The sequence below is a fragment of the Sinocyclocheilus rhinocerous genome, unplaced genomic scaffold (genome assembly GCF_001515625.1).
Source record: "Sinocyclocheilus rhinocerous isolate Xijiao unplaced genomic scaffold, SAMN03320098_v1.1 scaffold227, whole genome shotgun sequence".
NCBI lineage: Eukaryota > Metazoa > Chordata > Actinopteri > Cypriniformes > Cyprinidae > Sinocyclocheilus > Sinocyclocheilus rhinocerous.
Genome location: NW_015633170.1, coordinates 151,910 through 165,683, shown reverse-complemented (window position 1 = coordinate 165,683; position 13,774 = coordinate 151,910). Strand labels below are relative to the sequence as shown.

At 36.3% G+C, this 13,774-nt stretch overlaps 2 protein-coding genes across 4 annotated transcripts in view; one reads left to right on the top strand and one right to left on the bottom strand.

Moving 5' to 3' along the window:
- cacna1da (calcium channel, voltage-dependent, L type, alpha 1D subunit, a) overlaps window positions 1-4,897 on the top strand; it is a 134,511-nt gene extending 129,614 nt beyond the window's left edge. For all 3 annotated transcript variants that reach the window (XM_016556394.1, XM_016556393.1, XM_016556391.1), the window contains 2 exons: window positions 563-877; window positions 3,031-4,897. In XM_016556394.1, coding sequence (XP_016411880.1) covers window positions 563-877; window positions 3,031-3,336 — 621 coding nt within the window. In that variant the 3' untranslated portion in view covers window positions 3,337-4,897. The remainder of the gene's footprint in view (window positions 1-562; window positions 878-3,030) is intronic.
- Window positions 4,898-8,100: 3,203 nt separating this feature from the next.
- Window positions 8,101-13,774, bottom strand: part of LOC107743248 (parapinopsin-like) — a 9,770-nt gene continuing 4,096 nt past the window's right edge. The window contains exons 2-4 of the mRNA XM_016556390.1: window positions 10,106-10,434; window positions 8,571-8,804; window positions 8,101-8,382 (exon numbers count right to left, since the gene is read on the bottom strand). Of these exons, the coding sequence (XP_016411876.1) occupies window positions 8,263-8,382; window positions 8,571-8,804; window positions 10,106-10,434 (683 nt within the window). The 3' untranslated portion in view covers window positions 8,101-8,262. The remainder of the gene's footprint in view (window positions 8,383-8,570; window positions 8,805-10,105; window positions 10,435-13,774) is intronic.

Below are 13,774 nucleotides of genomic sequence, written 5' to 3'. Positions count from 1 at the left end.
TAATAATCATTAAAATGATAGTAACTAATAAATATAGAATTATTATTATATATAATATATAGATACAGAAGCCATTTAAAGCACAATTGACAACAATAAAGGTCTGTATATAAAAAAAACGTACATTTAAAATATTATATATATATATATATATATATACACACACACACACATACAAACACATATTCTTTTACAATACATTGACGTATTTATGTCTTTTATGTTTAAAGCTGGTTCTTTATTACTTTATTGATATGACTGTTTGTCTTGAATAGTTTCTTTAATCCATGTTTACTTCATTTAGAAAAACTTTTCATGACAGTGTTTTAATTTTATTTTTTTAGTTTTAATATTTACAGATAATACTTTTTACTTCATAAATAAAGAAGAGTATAAATTAGCATGCAAGAAATTGATTTTGGTATCAACTAATGAAATGTTATTCAATTTTATTACAACCCTACATGCCAGCATAGTATTATGTACAGCATTTTTCTGTATTTATATTGCACTGTATATTAAAACAATACATTTCTATTGGCCACTGTACTTGTTGGTCCAGGTGATGGCGGTAGCGGGTCTAGACTCCAGCAGGGCTCACAGGCTTTCACCTACTCGTTCTACCAGATCATGGGCTTCACCTCCTCCCACTCCTGCAAGTCAAGACCGAACGCCGTACTACACGCCGCTTATCCGCGTGGACCGTCCTCTGAGGGACAGCGCCCACAGCAGCCACTCATCCATCAGGAAGAGCTCGTGGTATACAGACGACCCTGAGTACCAGAGGAACTACTCGCCCGTTCACCTGCAGGTGCCACCCGAGTACAGAAACCAGTACCACCAGAAGAGAGGCAGCGCTACCAGCCTGGTCGAAGCGGTGAGTCTCAGACCTCTTTTGCCATTTATGAGATGTAGGCTGACAAACATTATGAAAATCAGTCTTTTTTTAGCTTTTTTTTTTAGGTCTTGATGACTTTCAGGAGATGTCTGAGTATTTATGTGTTTGCTATGAAACGCTTTCAAAGTTTATTTATTTAAAATTAATTTAAACAGAGCTAAGTAGATACAAATTGGAATGCTAAATAAATACATAAACAAACAAACACAAGGAAAATATTTGTTTATGTATATTTTAGTGCTGTCAAAATTATCGCGTTAACGCAGGCGATTAATTTTTTCAGTTTAACACGTTAAAAGTATTTAATGCCATTAACGCGGGGCGGAGCTAGGGTTGGCCACCCCACTCACAACTGCTGCTTCTGTCACTTTTTCTCTTGACAAGAAAAGAAAGGATTCATCTATATTTAATTTAGAATTTAGTATTTGATAACTTCAATTTCAATTTCTGCATATTTCTGCTGAAGGGCACAGGTAAATATGACATTTATTATAATAGGTTTATGTGAAGATTGTTTTAAGTTCACTTAAATTAGAAGTTATTTTTTTTAAAGCCTAATAAATGTTAAAATTGATATCTGTCAATTACACTTTAATGTTGAATGGCTGTTGTCAACGGTTAAATATTAGGGGGAAAAAACTATTTTATAGAGACATCAGTAGTATTGGTATCAGTGATACTGGCCTTCGATCATAAAAAAAGATGCCATTAAAGGGGTCATATGATGCTGCTAAGTAGATATGTGGGGGCATGTTAGAACGATCCGTTTTAGGTAGGCGTGGCTGACTCTTAACTTTTATAAAGAATATCTCTTTGGATTTGAGACTTTAGTCTTTGCAACTTTACAGATCTTCTTTATGCACCAAGAGCTTGTAACACTCCAAAGAGAAAGGAAAAATTGAAATCGCATCATATGACCCCTTTAAACAAATATAAAAAATATGCTGTCTTTATATTGTTTGTACATTAATTTGAAGATTGAATGTAACATTATTGCATCTTTAAAAATTTCAATGTTAGGTGGGATTAATTGCGATTAATTTCAGAAAAAATGTGCGATTAATTTGTTACTTTTTTTTAATCGATTGACAGCACTAATATATTTATTAAAGTAAGTAAATTACCTATTTAAATTACTAATAAATTTACTTATTTATTATTTATTTTAAATCAGAAAAAAACATAATTTCAACCAACATCTACTGTGGCCACATAGTTTCAAATTGAATGCAAAAAATAATATAAAATAAACACAGAGAAAAATGTATGTATATTTTTATATTTACCAATAAAAAATATATAGTAATAAGATCTATTTATTTATTTATTTACTTAATTTAATTAAGAGAAACTGTCATTGTAACCAATTAAATTTAAATTGTAAATAAATAAATACAACAAACAAAAAAATATGTATAAAAATGTATATGTATATTTACATTTACAGCCATTGTATCCATGTAGATTCAAATTAGAATGAAAAAAATATAAAATGAATACAAAGATGCATATTTTGATGTATATTTACCAATATAAAAATATATAGTAATAAAAAGCTATTTATTTAAACCATTATTTTAACCAAACAGCCATTGTAGCCAAGTAGATTTAAAATGTAATGGAAAAAAAGCAATGAGAAAATAAACACAAATAATTATGTATATTTTTATGTATATTTACCAACATTAAATGAATAATAATAATAATAATAATAATAAAAAGCTTATTTATTTATTTGCAAAATCATTGTAATGTTTTAAATATTACAACAGGCATGTTTCACTATAATATTGTAAACAGTTTTAAGTCAGAGACACTATTATATAAAGGCCAAATTAAAAAGTGCATTAAAATTACTGCAGTAGTCACAACTTTGCATAACTTTGTATCATATCAATTTGGGCTTTAAATTTTTAATTTGAACATTTCTATTCAAACGCCTTGTGGTTTCATGCTAACCAGGGCAGAAGTATGTAAGACACTGTGTTTCCATTCCCTCTTTTGAATAGTTTCTAGTTTAGGGACCAAATGTTTTCTTCAGACAGTGACAGTATGTCATACTGTGTGTCAGTGAAGACAGAATCTATGCTCACAAAACAAAAAATAATTTTCTCCTCCTCCTCTTTGAGCAGGTCTTGATATCAGAAGGACTGGGTCGCTACGCCAAGGATCCGAAGTTCGTGGCCGCCACGAAGCACGAGATCGCGGACGCGTGTGAGATGACCATTGACGAAATGGAGAGCGCCGCCAGCCATCTCCTGAACGGCGGCATTACGCCGGGAGTCAACGGCGTCAACGTCTTTCCCATAATGGGCCCCAGAGACTACGAGATGCAGGATGTCTCGGCTAGCTACAGCGACGAGGAACCAGAACTCGAACCCAGACCGCAGTACGAGGAGGACCTGGCAGACGAAATGATATGCATTACCACTTTATAGCACCTGGTTAGCGGCTGCTGCTGTTCCTCAGAAACTGATCAGTGAAACAAACAAATCTAAAGTAGATTTACTGGCTTACTACCTAAAGAAGTGCCTTCACAGCAGAGCAGAAAGGCACCACAAGAACGGACGCATCGGTGCCGCTCGCTCACTTCCTGTTCGCGCAGGAACTTGGCAGTCACGGCGCCGGGGAGGAGCTAATTCAAACTCTGAAGGTGAACTTTAATTGGCTGCTTGTACCGTCACTGCAGGAAATGGACCAATGAGCAGTGAGGGGGTGGGGGTGGGGGGGCAGGCTGTTTCCACGGTGATGACAATCAAAACGAATGTCATTACCTCAGTCACTTTATTAAGGGTTTTGCATATCAAGCACGTTGCAAGCTCAATGCAAGCTAAGTACGGCATATCCCTCAACAAAGGCTTTAGTTTCGACTCGCTCCATACGACTATTTTAGTACCGTTTAAGGTCAAGTGCATATTTTAGAGAACAAGCGCTAATTCTACAGCACTGGTTTACAATAAGGATATCATGCAGGTTTGTGGATTTGGAGAGGATTTCAGCATTTGTGTTGAATGCACTAGCAGACAGGTTATTTTTTAAATTTAGGATAGCCTGTTTGATATTTCATAATATGCTGTAAATGACTTGTAATATATAAAGCATAAGAAAACTTTGTAAAGAGACATTATATTTTGTAATTATGTACTGTACAAAAAAGAAAATCAGCAATATTAATCCTAATTGATGTTATTGCATTACAAAAAAGACGAAATTTGGTGTTATTTTAATAGGTACTGTACTTTATTATTAAATTCTTTGCCTTTATTCTTTGCTCATATGCATTCTTATTCGTTTGTGAAAAGTATAGAACAAAAAAGCCAATTTTCTATGAGGTTATGTCTGTGACACACCCGCACAAGATATGCAAGTTGTTTTCTCAGTGTCCGTTTCATAAGCGTAACCGACATAGTGTTCCTTTAAAATCTACGGCATGCAGTATGGGGCACGAGCGTCGACCCCCTTTATGAGGACTTTAGTAGGGCTTACAGAATCGTGTCTTAATCGTGCTTTTGTTTGTGTCGATTGAACGAGTCTGTCGAATAGGACTTCCCGTTTTAAGGGTTCGTGTTTCGTTGCATATTTTGTGCCGGGGAGGTGCACAGGAAGGTGCAATGATAAATGCTTTGTGCATTAACAATGCTGCTTAATTAGTCTGCAATTAAACTGTACGACCCTCACCAGGAACATGCTGCCACTTGGAAAAGCCTGCTGCCACTGGCTGATCTAGGAATAGCTGATCTAGGAATAGCGCACTACAGCAAGGGTTTCGGATTAGCAAATTATTTCTACCACTAATGTATTTAGGTGTGCTTTGAATACTGAAATCTTCCTTTAGTTTTATAATGATGTTGATTACGATGAAAAATGTGATGACGGGGGAGTTTTGGGTTGCTTGAAGTGCATGTTCGCATCATGAATCCTTAACGGAACAGTTCAGGCAAAAACGGAAATTCTGTCTTTATTCACTCACTGTCAAATCGAGTGGAAAAAGTTGCGTTTTGGAAGTTAAAAACTCAATTCATTTTCTCCATAAGGGAAATTGATTTTTAATGATAACTGTTTGTTAATGTTTTGTTGAAGCCATCCATTCATATTATTTAAAATTTTGTTTTAACAGCTGAATTTTGTGCTGAAAAACTACGTTACCCTTGATTCTATACGGAAAATTCAACCAATTATAGAGTCACATCTCCCAAGAAATATTCATATATATGCATTATTTTGCAATAAACCGAAACTTAAAAATCCTGTTTCTACACATATGATCCACAACTTAGTTTTATATTTCTCCATCGTTTTAAATTTTTTGATGTTTGACTGTCATTTGCAGTGCTTTATGGGATTGTAGTTCTTTCCCTCATTTAAGTTTTCAAATCTTTTTGTCTGATTTTCAAATACTTTTTCTTTAAATAAAAGGTTGTAATGTGATTCACCTTGTAGCTGGTTGGTTTGATTCATGGCTTATAATGCTTAAATGAAGCCCTCAAAGGAATTTCTACAGAAAAAAATTAATGGAAAAAAATACTTCCACAAACAATGCTACTGAAAAAGTGGGTGGCCACTAATGCACTCTATACATAGAGAATTTTGGAAGAATTTTCCTGCTCAAAAGTTATTGTATAGCGTTCCTCTATTTAAAACAGTAGAGGAAATAAAATATAAAATGCACACCTTAAAAATGCAATGTAAGTCGCTTTGAATTAAAGCATCTGCCAGATGCATTGATGTAATGGAAATGTAATCATATGCCAAATTTACACTGCAAAGGTGGCACAGAAGCGCTTCTGAAGTGGCATTTAGGTGTTTAATGCAGCTTAGAGGTGAAATAAATGCATTTACAGATACAAATACAACTGTACTATGATACTAAGGGCTGAGGTGGGTCAGAGCAGGCTTACTTTGCTCTGGCTTTTATGTGGCATTGAAGAGTTTGAATTGGAAAGTTAGGAATTTGAATTTGTAAAGTTAAAGGGGGGTGAATGACAGAATTTCTTTTTTGGGTGTACTGTTCCTTTAAGCAGGACAAGAAACTGGTTAAGCAATACTTTCCCCATTATTTGTTTTATTGTACTCTTTCTTTGTTTCTTTCTTTCTTCCCACCTCTCACTTAAGCTCTGGCTTCTGGAAATACCTCTTTTAATGCAGGGGAAACATATCAGCATTTGAAGCGTCCTTTTTGTGAGCGTTTTTGCCTTTAAGGTGTTGTAAATCTGTCTTTAGACCTCAACTTAGGATACATCAATGCAATTTACCTTTTGTCATTTCTAACAGGCAAATTAATGCTGAATTAATGCATTATGGGCAAAAAAAAGTTTGCAAAGGCCACTGCTTTGAAGTGTAAAGCACTGTTCAGTACAGTTTGATAAAGGGAAATGTGGGGTTTGTTTAAATTCTTGTTCTTGAGTGTTCTTGATCTCTTGTGTTTTGGAAGAGTACTGTGCTTTTCAGTCAACCGAATACTGTCATGAAACACTGCGTGTGCACATCTGAAAGGGCTCTCTGAAATGATCCGTGCGGAAAAAAACAAAACAAAAACATGACGTTGTGTTCTGGTCTTCATGTCAATTATACTGTATCTTGTAAACGAACCAATGCACATTCTTGGCACATTGTACTATTCGTAGCAATTACTGGTAAGGACAATAAAATATGCATTATTTTTAATAAACAAAGAAAAAACTTGTTAAACTAAAGATTTATCTTTTACCTCGTGTCTGGGACTCCTGAAAAGAAAGAAAAAAAATTGATTTCTTAATATACCAATGGGATTTTAATATTAGCGCATTGCTGTTCGTCTTTGCACAAATTACTGTAACGTGCAATTTGTTTTCTATTCATATTTTGTGTATCAAGGTGGGCGAATTTTGTACTATTTTCTGTGACTGTGCGTAAGGTTTAGTGAAATCTATATTTGTCATTTACATTTCACCTTTCAGTGCTGGAGTGGGTCAAACAGAAGGGAGGGGAAAAAAGGTGCACTCCTCTGTATTGTTAACATTGATATGTTAACAAACAAAAGAAAATGGAAAAAAGTATTATACAATTTTCAGAGCCACATCTGTTGATTATCACAGTTTCATCTAGAGTTGTTGCTACTACTGTTATATACTTTTTCTTATTAATGCTGTAAGGAAACATAAGATTATAGTGTAACATATGTACAGAAGTAACGGAAAGATGCTTGGTGATGTTCTCCATTTGAAAGTCTTTATCTTAAGAAAAAGAAGAAAAGGTTTTCTCTTCGTAGCAGATAACTTATAATATCCCTCTAGGTTTTGTATTGATACATTTTTTGTAATCTTCCTATATATTTTGGCCTGGACTTGATTTTAATCAATATTGAAATTTTATTTTCTAATGATTAATACAGAATAAACTTAATGAATAAACGAATGACTGTGTCACTTATTTGTACAAGAACATGGAACTGCAATTTATTACATTACAAAAACACTTGAGTACAGCTACGGACAGACGTCAATGCTAAAAAAATGAGTTCCTCAGTAGATCTATGGGTCAAGGTGTCTTTAATTGGAAAGAAATGTGGAAAATTAATCTGATTATATTGCAAGATTCTTCTGGGGCTCTGGGAGTAGATGATGTAGCATTTAAGAGTTTTAGAATCGAGATTTTTGAATGTTTTTTTAGAAGTCTCCATGCTCACCAAAACTGCATTAATTTCATGAAAAATACAGTAAAAACTGTAATATTGTGAAATATTATTACAATTTAAAATAACTGTTTTATGTTTAAATATATTGTAAATTATTTTGATGCAAATAATTTTTAGCAGGTATTTCTCTAGTATGAGCCTTCAGAAATCATTCTAATTTGGTGTCTTTACTGTCACTTTTGATCAGTTTAATACACTGTTGCTGAATAAAAGTCTGTATCTGCAGTATACACATAGTACAGTATAAGCTAGTATACAATCTAAAATTTGACACGAGCATAAAATACACTGTTTTTCCTTGTGAGAACACGACAAAAAAATACTGTAGCAAAGTGTCATTTCTTCAGTGTTGTCACATGAAAAGATATAATAAAATATTTACAAAAATGTGAGGGGTGTACTCACTTCTGTGAGATACTGTACATATTTTTTCCATTCAAATGCTGTCTAGAATGAGAATGTCCCTCTCCCAAAACCAGCTAGTTCTGAACAGCTTTAGCAAGCAGTGAAACACAGATGTGATGTGAATGAAAGGCTGTTGGCCTTAAAAAGGCCACACTATATGTCCCATCTCAACTTCAATAGGAAACACACACAGCAAAGAAAATTGCATTCATCAAAACCATCTCACTTTTAACAGAAAAGCACGTTCATCATGCTATAACATGACTGTAGTGAAACGTGCAGTAAGTCACTCTGGGCTGATTTTGTTGTTCAGTGGTGACACGGCGGTCTGAACATCAGATACATCGTCCTCTGAAGGCCAGGGATCCCTTCCACACATCAGAAGTGGTATTGCATACTTCAGGAACTAGAAAAAAACCCATCTTTACTACATTATATTCATTTACCCTACATTAGATACCAAACGGACATGGTGAGATATAAAATCTTGTTCATGTTTTGTGCTGTAAATTCAGGTTTGGTGTGAATGTCTTTATTGTGATAAACTATGCAAATTATAACGATCCACAAGATTTATCTGCTTGTTTCACTCACCTGTTTGTTCATGTATATGTAGATCAGTGGGTTGTAAACAGTGCTGCTTTTGGCCATGTATATGGGCACCACCTTCACCAGCACAGCCAACTGAACATCAGGGTTGAAGACGACCGTTAGAGCCAGAGCGGCATATGGCAGCCAGCTCACGAGGAACGCCAACACTATCATCACCACCATCCACGCCACCTTAGACTCTGCCCTCACAGCCACACATCCACCTACCTTAGCAACCTGTCAATGAAAATATTCTTTCAAACAACCAGTGGTGGACTAAGTACACAAATCAAGTACTTTGATAAAACGTACAGACACCCTAATAAAATACTACTACAGTAAAGTACTCATTTTCAAATTTACTTTAGTAAAGTATACAAAAGTACTTAATTTATGTAATCGATGAACCATGTTGTTTATTTATACCATCCACCACTACATTGTATATGTATTGATCTGCAAATAAATAATCTTACCAAAATTTGCTATACACTATCAAAACCTTCAACTTCAATGTACTAAAAAAGCTACTAATAATTTAAGTGTGCAAACTATACCATATTGTATTTTTAAAAAATGAGGAAAACCAAAATTGGTGTAAATATGTGTCAAGAAATAGTATAGATGTCACAGATGTCACATGAAGCAAAATCCCTTAAAGCAGTGGTTCTCAAACCTCTCCATGAAGTACCCCCAGCACTGCACATTTTGTATGTCTCTCTATATCTGACACACCCACTTCAGGTCTTGCAGTCTCCACTAATGAGCTGATGAGTTGAATCAGGTGTGATAGATGAGGGAGACATACAAAATGTGCAGGGCTGGGGGTACTTCATGGAGAGGTTTGAGAACCACTGCCTTAAAGGAATGGTTCATCCAAAAATGTTTCTTTGTCAGAACAAATTTGGAGAAATTTAGCATTGCATCACTTATTCACTAATGGATCCTCTGCAATGAATGGGTGAAGTCAGAATGAGAGTCCAAACAGCTGATAAAAATCAATATTATGGATGAAGGACTCGTGTTTTAGCCAGAAGCAAAATTTGAAAACATCTTGATGTATTGTGTCTTACAAACATTCAGCCTTCCACGTCACAAGACATTAATTGATTGGACTGGAGTCCTGTGGAGTACTTTGTGATGTTTTTAACAGCTGTTTGGACTCTCATTCTGACGGCACCCATTCACTGCAGAGGATACAATGGTGAGCAAGTGATGTAACTAACTAATGCTACATTTCCCCAAATCTGTTCTGATGAAACAAACTCATTTATATCTTGGATGGCCTGAGAGTCTGAAATTGTCAGCAACTTTTAATTTTTCTAATTAACTTTTCCTGTAACATTTCAAGTTCAAATTGGACATCCCTTTTGCATTTCACGAGGGACGTTTTTATATCATGTAATCAAGTAAAAGTAAACATTTTACAAGATAAAAATACTCTGGCAAAGTACAGGTACTTAACTGCACTGCAACTAAATTTCACCAGCTCATAAGATAACTTCAAAAACATAAGTAAACCGGGACAACTGTCCTACTTGTCTTAGCGTGTAGAGCAGCCATGAATATGACACCACAATGATGAAGGATGGCACAGCGAAACAGAGTAAGAAGTAACAGATGATGTAAGACACATTCTTGAGATCTCGACTCTGCCAGTCGGGTCCGCAGGATGTGCCGGCTCCCTCCAGCTGGTAGCTCCCCCAGCCAAAGAGAGGCGGGCTATTCCAGACCAGAGACCAGAGCCAGGATAACAACAGCCCTCCTGCGGCATGCTTGGTCTGGAATGTGATGGTGCCCAGAGGCTTGCACACTACAAACAGCCGCTCCACAGCAATCAGGGCAACTGTGCACAGCACTGTTATACCTGTGCAGTCAACAGAGGAAACAGAAGAATTCACAGTTAAGTGAGAGTTCACTCAATTCGTATTTTAAGTTGATTAAATGAATGATGTTTATTCCCAGTCATACACAATAATGACACAGTAAGATTATTGCCTTGTACAATATATAAAACATGTTTGCTGGAGAAACAGCTAGTTTTTAGGCAATATTTTCTGGGAAACTAATAGAGATTGATTGATTCAACAACAGGTAACTTGTTTGAGCCAAGGTGTCCTGACATTTTATCCTATACCCATCAGATTACCAGGGCATACTGCGCATGCGCACACCAATATTTCATCCTTTTTCGCACGCTGAACAACAATTACTGTATTTGCATTACTGTAAGGGGTAGGTTTAGGGTTGGGGCAGGTGTAGACATTAATAAAACACAATCTAGTAAGTAGAAAAAATTATTTATTGTTGGTTTCTGGCCGTACCTGTATCCCTATATCCACAACTGTGAATAACACATAATTACTGTATTTGCATTACTGTAAGGGTAGGTTTAGGGTTGGGGCAGGTGTAGACATTAATAAACCATAATTTGACAGGTAGCATTTTTCGTTGTCGAATTGTACTACCTACTGTTTTAATGGGAGGTTGCAAGATCTGACAGGGTAGCACAAATAGAACACATGCAGTCTTTTTAGTGAATAAAAAATAAAGTGCAGTGCAGTCCGATTCACGAACAAATACGAGAAAGAAAGAAAGGAACCGAATGTCTTAATGAATCATACATTATTATCACGAGGGAACGTTGCTGTTTGACTCATCTAATGAAACTTTGAAGGAATTCCATCAAAGTCAGGCGGCTATCAAACTTTTTTAAGGTAGGCCTATAGGCTTCTTACTTTCAGTGATAAGCAGGTTTTGTGTACCGGACGCTTTCACTTATAAATGGCAGTTTCCAATAAGCAGAACACGATTCGCGAATGAATTAAGGCCGTTTCACACTGAGCGCGATGCGAAAAAGTGAGGCGAATTGCCGACGAATGTTGCTTTACTTGCGTTACTAGGTGTCAGTCGGTCAAACGGGTTTGCTAAACGTCGAATCGACTCGCTATTCAGTCTGAACCATTCGGACAGTTCCTACGCACTGATTTGTTTGGAGCGGTTTATGCAGTAAAACACTATTTTAGAATGCAGAAAACGAAAAGAGCGCTGGATGAACTGAATTTCAAAACCCTACAAATGTCTCATTTGTCAGCCTATACGAAGAAGCTCTTTTTTAGGATCGCCTGTAGGAGCAGCTTGTGAACCAACAGGTTTGTTGTACAACAGTAGCTACACAGTACAAAAAAATGTATGATATTTCCATGTTTTTTGAACAGATGCCTTTGAAATGTATTACACTGTCTGGTCCCACCACAGTTACTGTACTTTTAAATGTAATTTACAGTTCTAAATAATACCCTGATAGCACATGTACATCATGGAGACCTCTATTTGACGTCTGCATTTACATCTGTATTTTTTTAGAGTGTTGCTCATCTGCAATACCTCTATAGGACGTCTCCTATCAGATGTCAAATAAACATCTATTAGATGTCTTTAAGATGTTAACGGTTTAGAATGTATGTAAAACTAACATCTAACCGACGTCTGTCAGATGTTTGTACACAGCAGATGCTTTCCAGATCCAGTGATCTTTAACAGACTTCTTGCAGACGTAACGTGTGCTATCTGTCTAAATACAGTCTAAAATCATTATTTTGTGTTGGAATGAAACCAGAACAGACTTACCAAATAAAGCAACGCAAAATCCCTCCAATACACATCCGACCCGTCCCATAATGTAGTAGCCCAAGGCATTGGTCACCACAGATGGCACACTTCCTGTTAATGTGATGCCCAGGTCGGCCACGGCAAGGTTGACCAGGGCAAAATTCAGTGGTTGCCGCAGCTGTTTGTGCCGGAGGGTGACGACTATCACTGTAGCGTTCAACACGACAGCTGTGATGGAGAACACGGCCATGAGGAGGGACAGCGTGATGAATCCTGCCCAAGGCAGGGGCACCTTTGAACCACGGCCATCGTGGATAGACGAGTCATTCAGGAATTCTGGGAAAGAGGCCATCCCCTCAAGTTTTAACTAAAAATACAGATGTATAAAAAATCAGTTCCTTTAAACTGTTTCGTGTTCTGTTTTGGTAGTTTTCCAGTCAGTTTCAAGCTATATTCTTCTCTGCTGTGTTATTCGAGTTCAATAAACATGCACCTTCTGTCTGCCCCTTCAAGTCGGCGACACACCCAATTGAACAAAAGGTTCATTTTAACCATTTTAATTTACATTGTTAAAAATATAGGACAAATTGAAGATAAGATTTTTAGTGCTTTTAAATCATTCATATCCTTTGCTCAATAAAAGTATTGATTTTTTTAACAAAAACCCACATTTTTCAATATGTGTGTGTGTGTGTAGATAGATAGATAGATAGATAGATAGATAGGTAGGTAGGTAGGTAGGTAGATAAATAGATAGATAGATAGATAGATAGATAGATAGATAGATATAGAGCATTGCAATAGTACAGTATGGCAAATGTTCTTCAGCTCCAGTCACTGCTGCTTCTAGCTGAGTCTGTGATGTATGATGCATTTACCAGCTAATCATGACTGCACAGAGACGCAGGCTGTGTTCAGACAGATCCATCAGACCCCTTACCACACACACGCAGATGCACCTCATCATTTATGTGCTCGTGGTAATTAGAGGAACAAAAAAAGAGAATGAGAGAATAGCAATTAACTCCTGGATGCCATTGTTAAGCATCAGGCTCAAGAGGTCAGTGCTGTAGTAGTGGATGGTCATAAATCTTATTCACTTACTTTCTTTGAGTACTATCTGCTCTTTTATGGCATCTGTTGATGAGGAGCAGCTATGCTACTGATTTATTCTGTCTAACAGTGTGCATTGTGCTGAAGGAATAGTTTACCCCAAAATGAGATTTTTCTGAAAATGCACTCACCCTCAGGCCATTTAAGACGTAAATAAGTTTGTTTCTTCATCAGAACAGATTTGGAGAAATGTAGCATTCCATCACTTGCTCACCAATGGATCCTCTGCAGTGAATGGGTGCCGTCAGAATGAGAGTCCAAACAGCTGCATGATAAAAAACATACTGTAACAATAATACGTAAAAGAAAACTTTGTGTCATGTAGTATTAATTGAAGGGCTACAGTTATGTCTTTTACTTGTGGAGTATTGTGATATTTTTATCAGCTATCTAGACTCTCATTCTGACAGCACCCATTCACTGCAGAGGATCCATTGGTGAGCAAGTGATGGAATTTTACATTTCTCCATATCTGTCCCCAT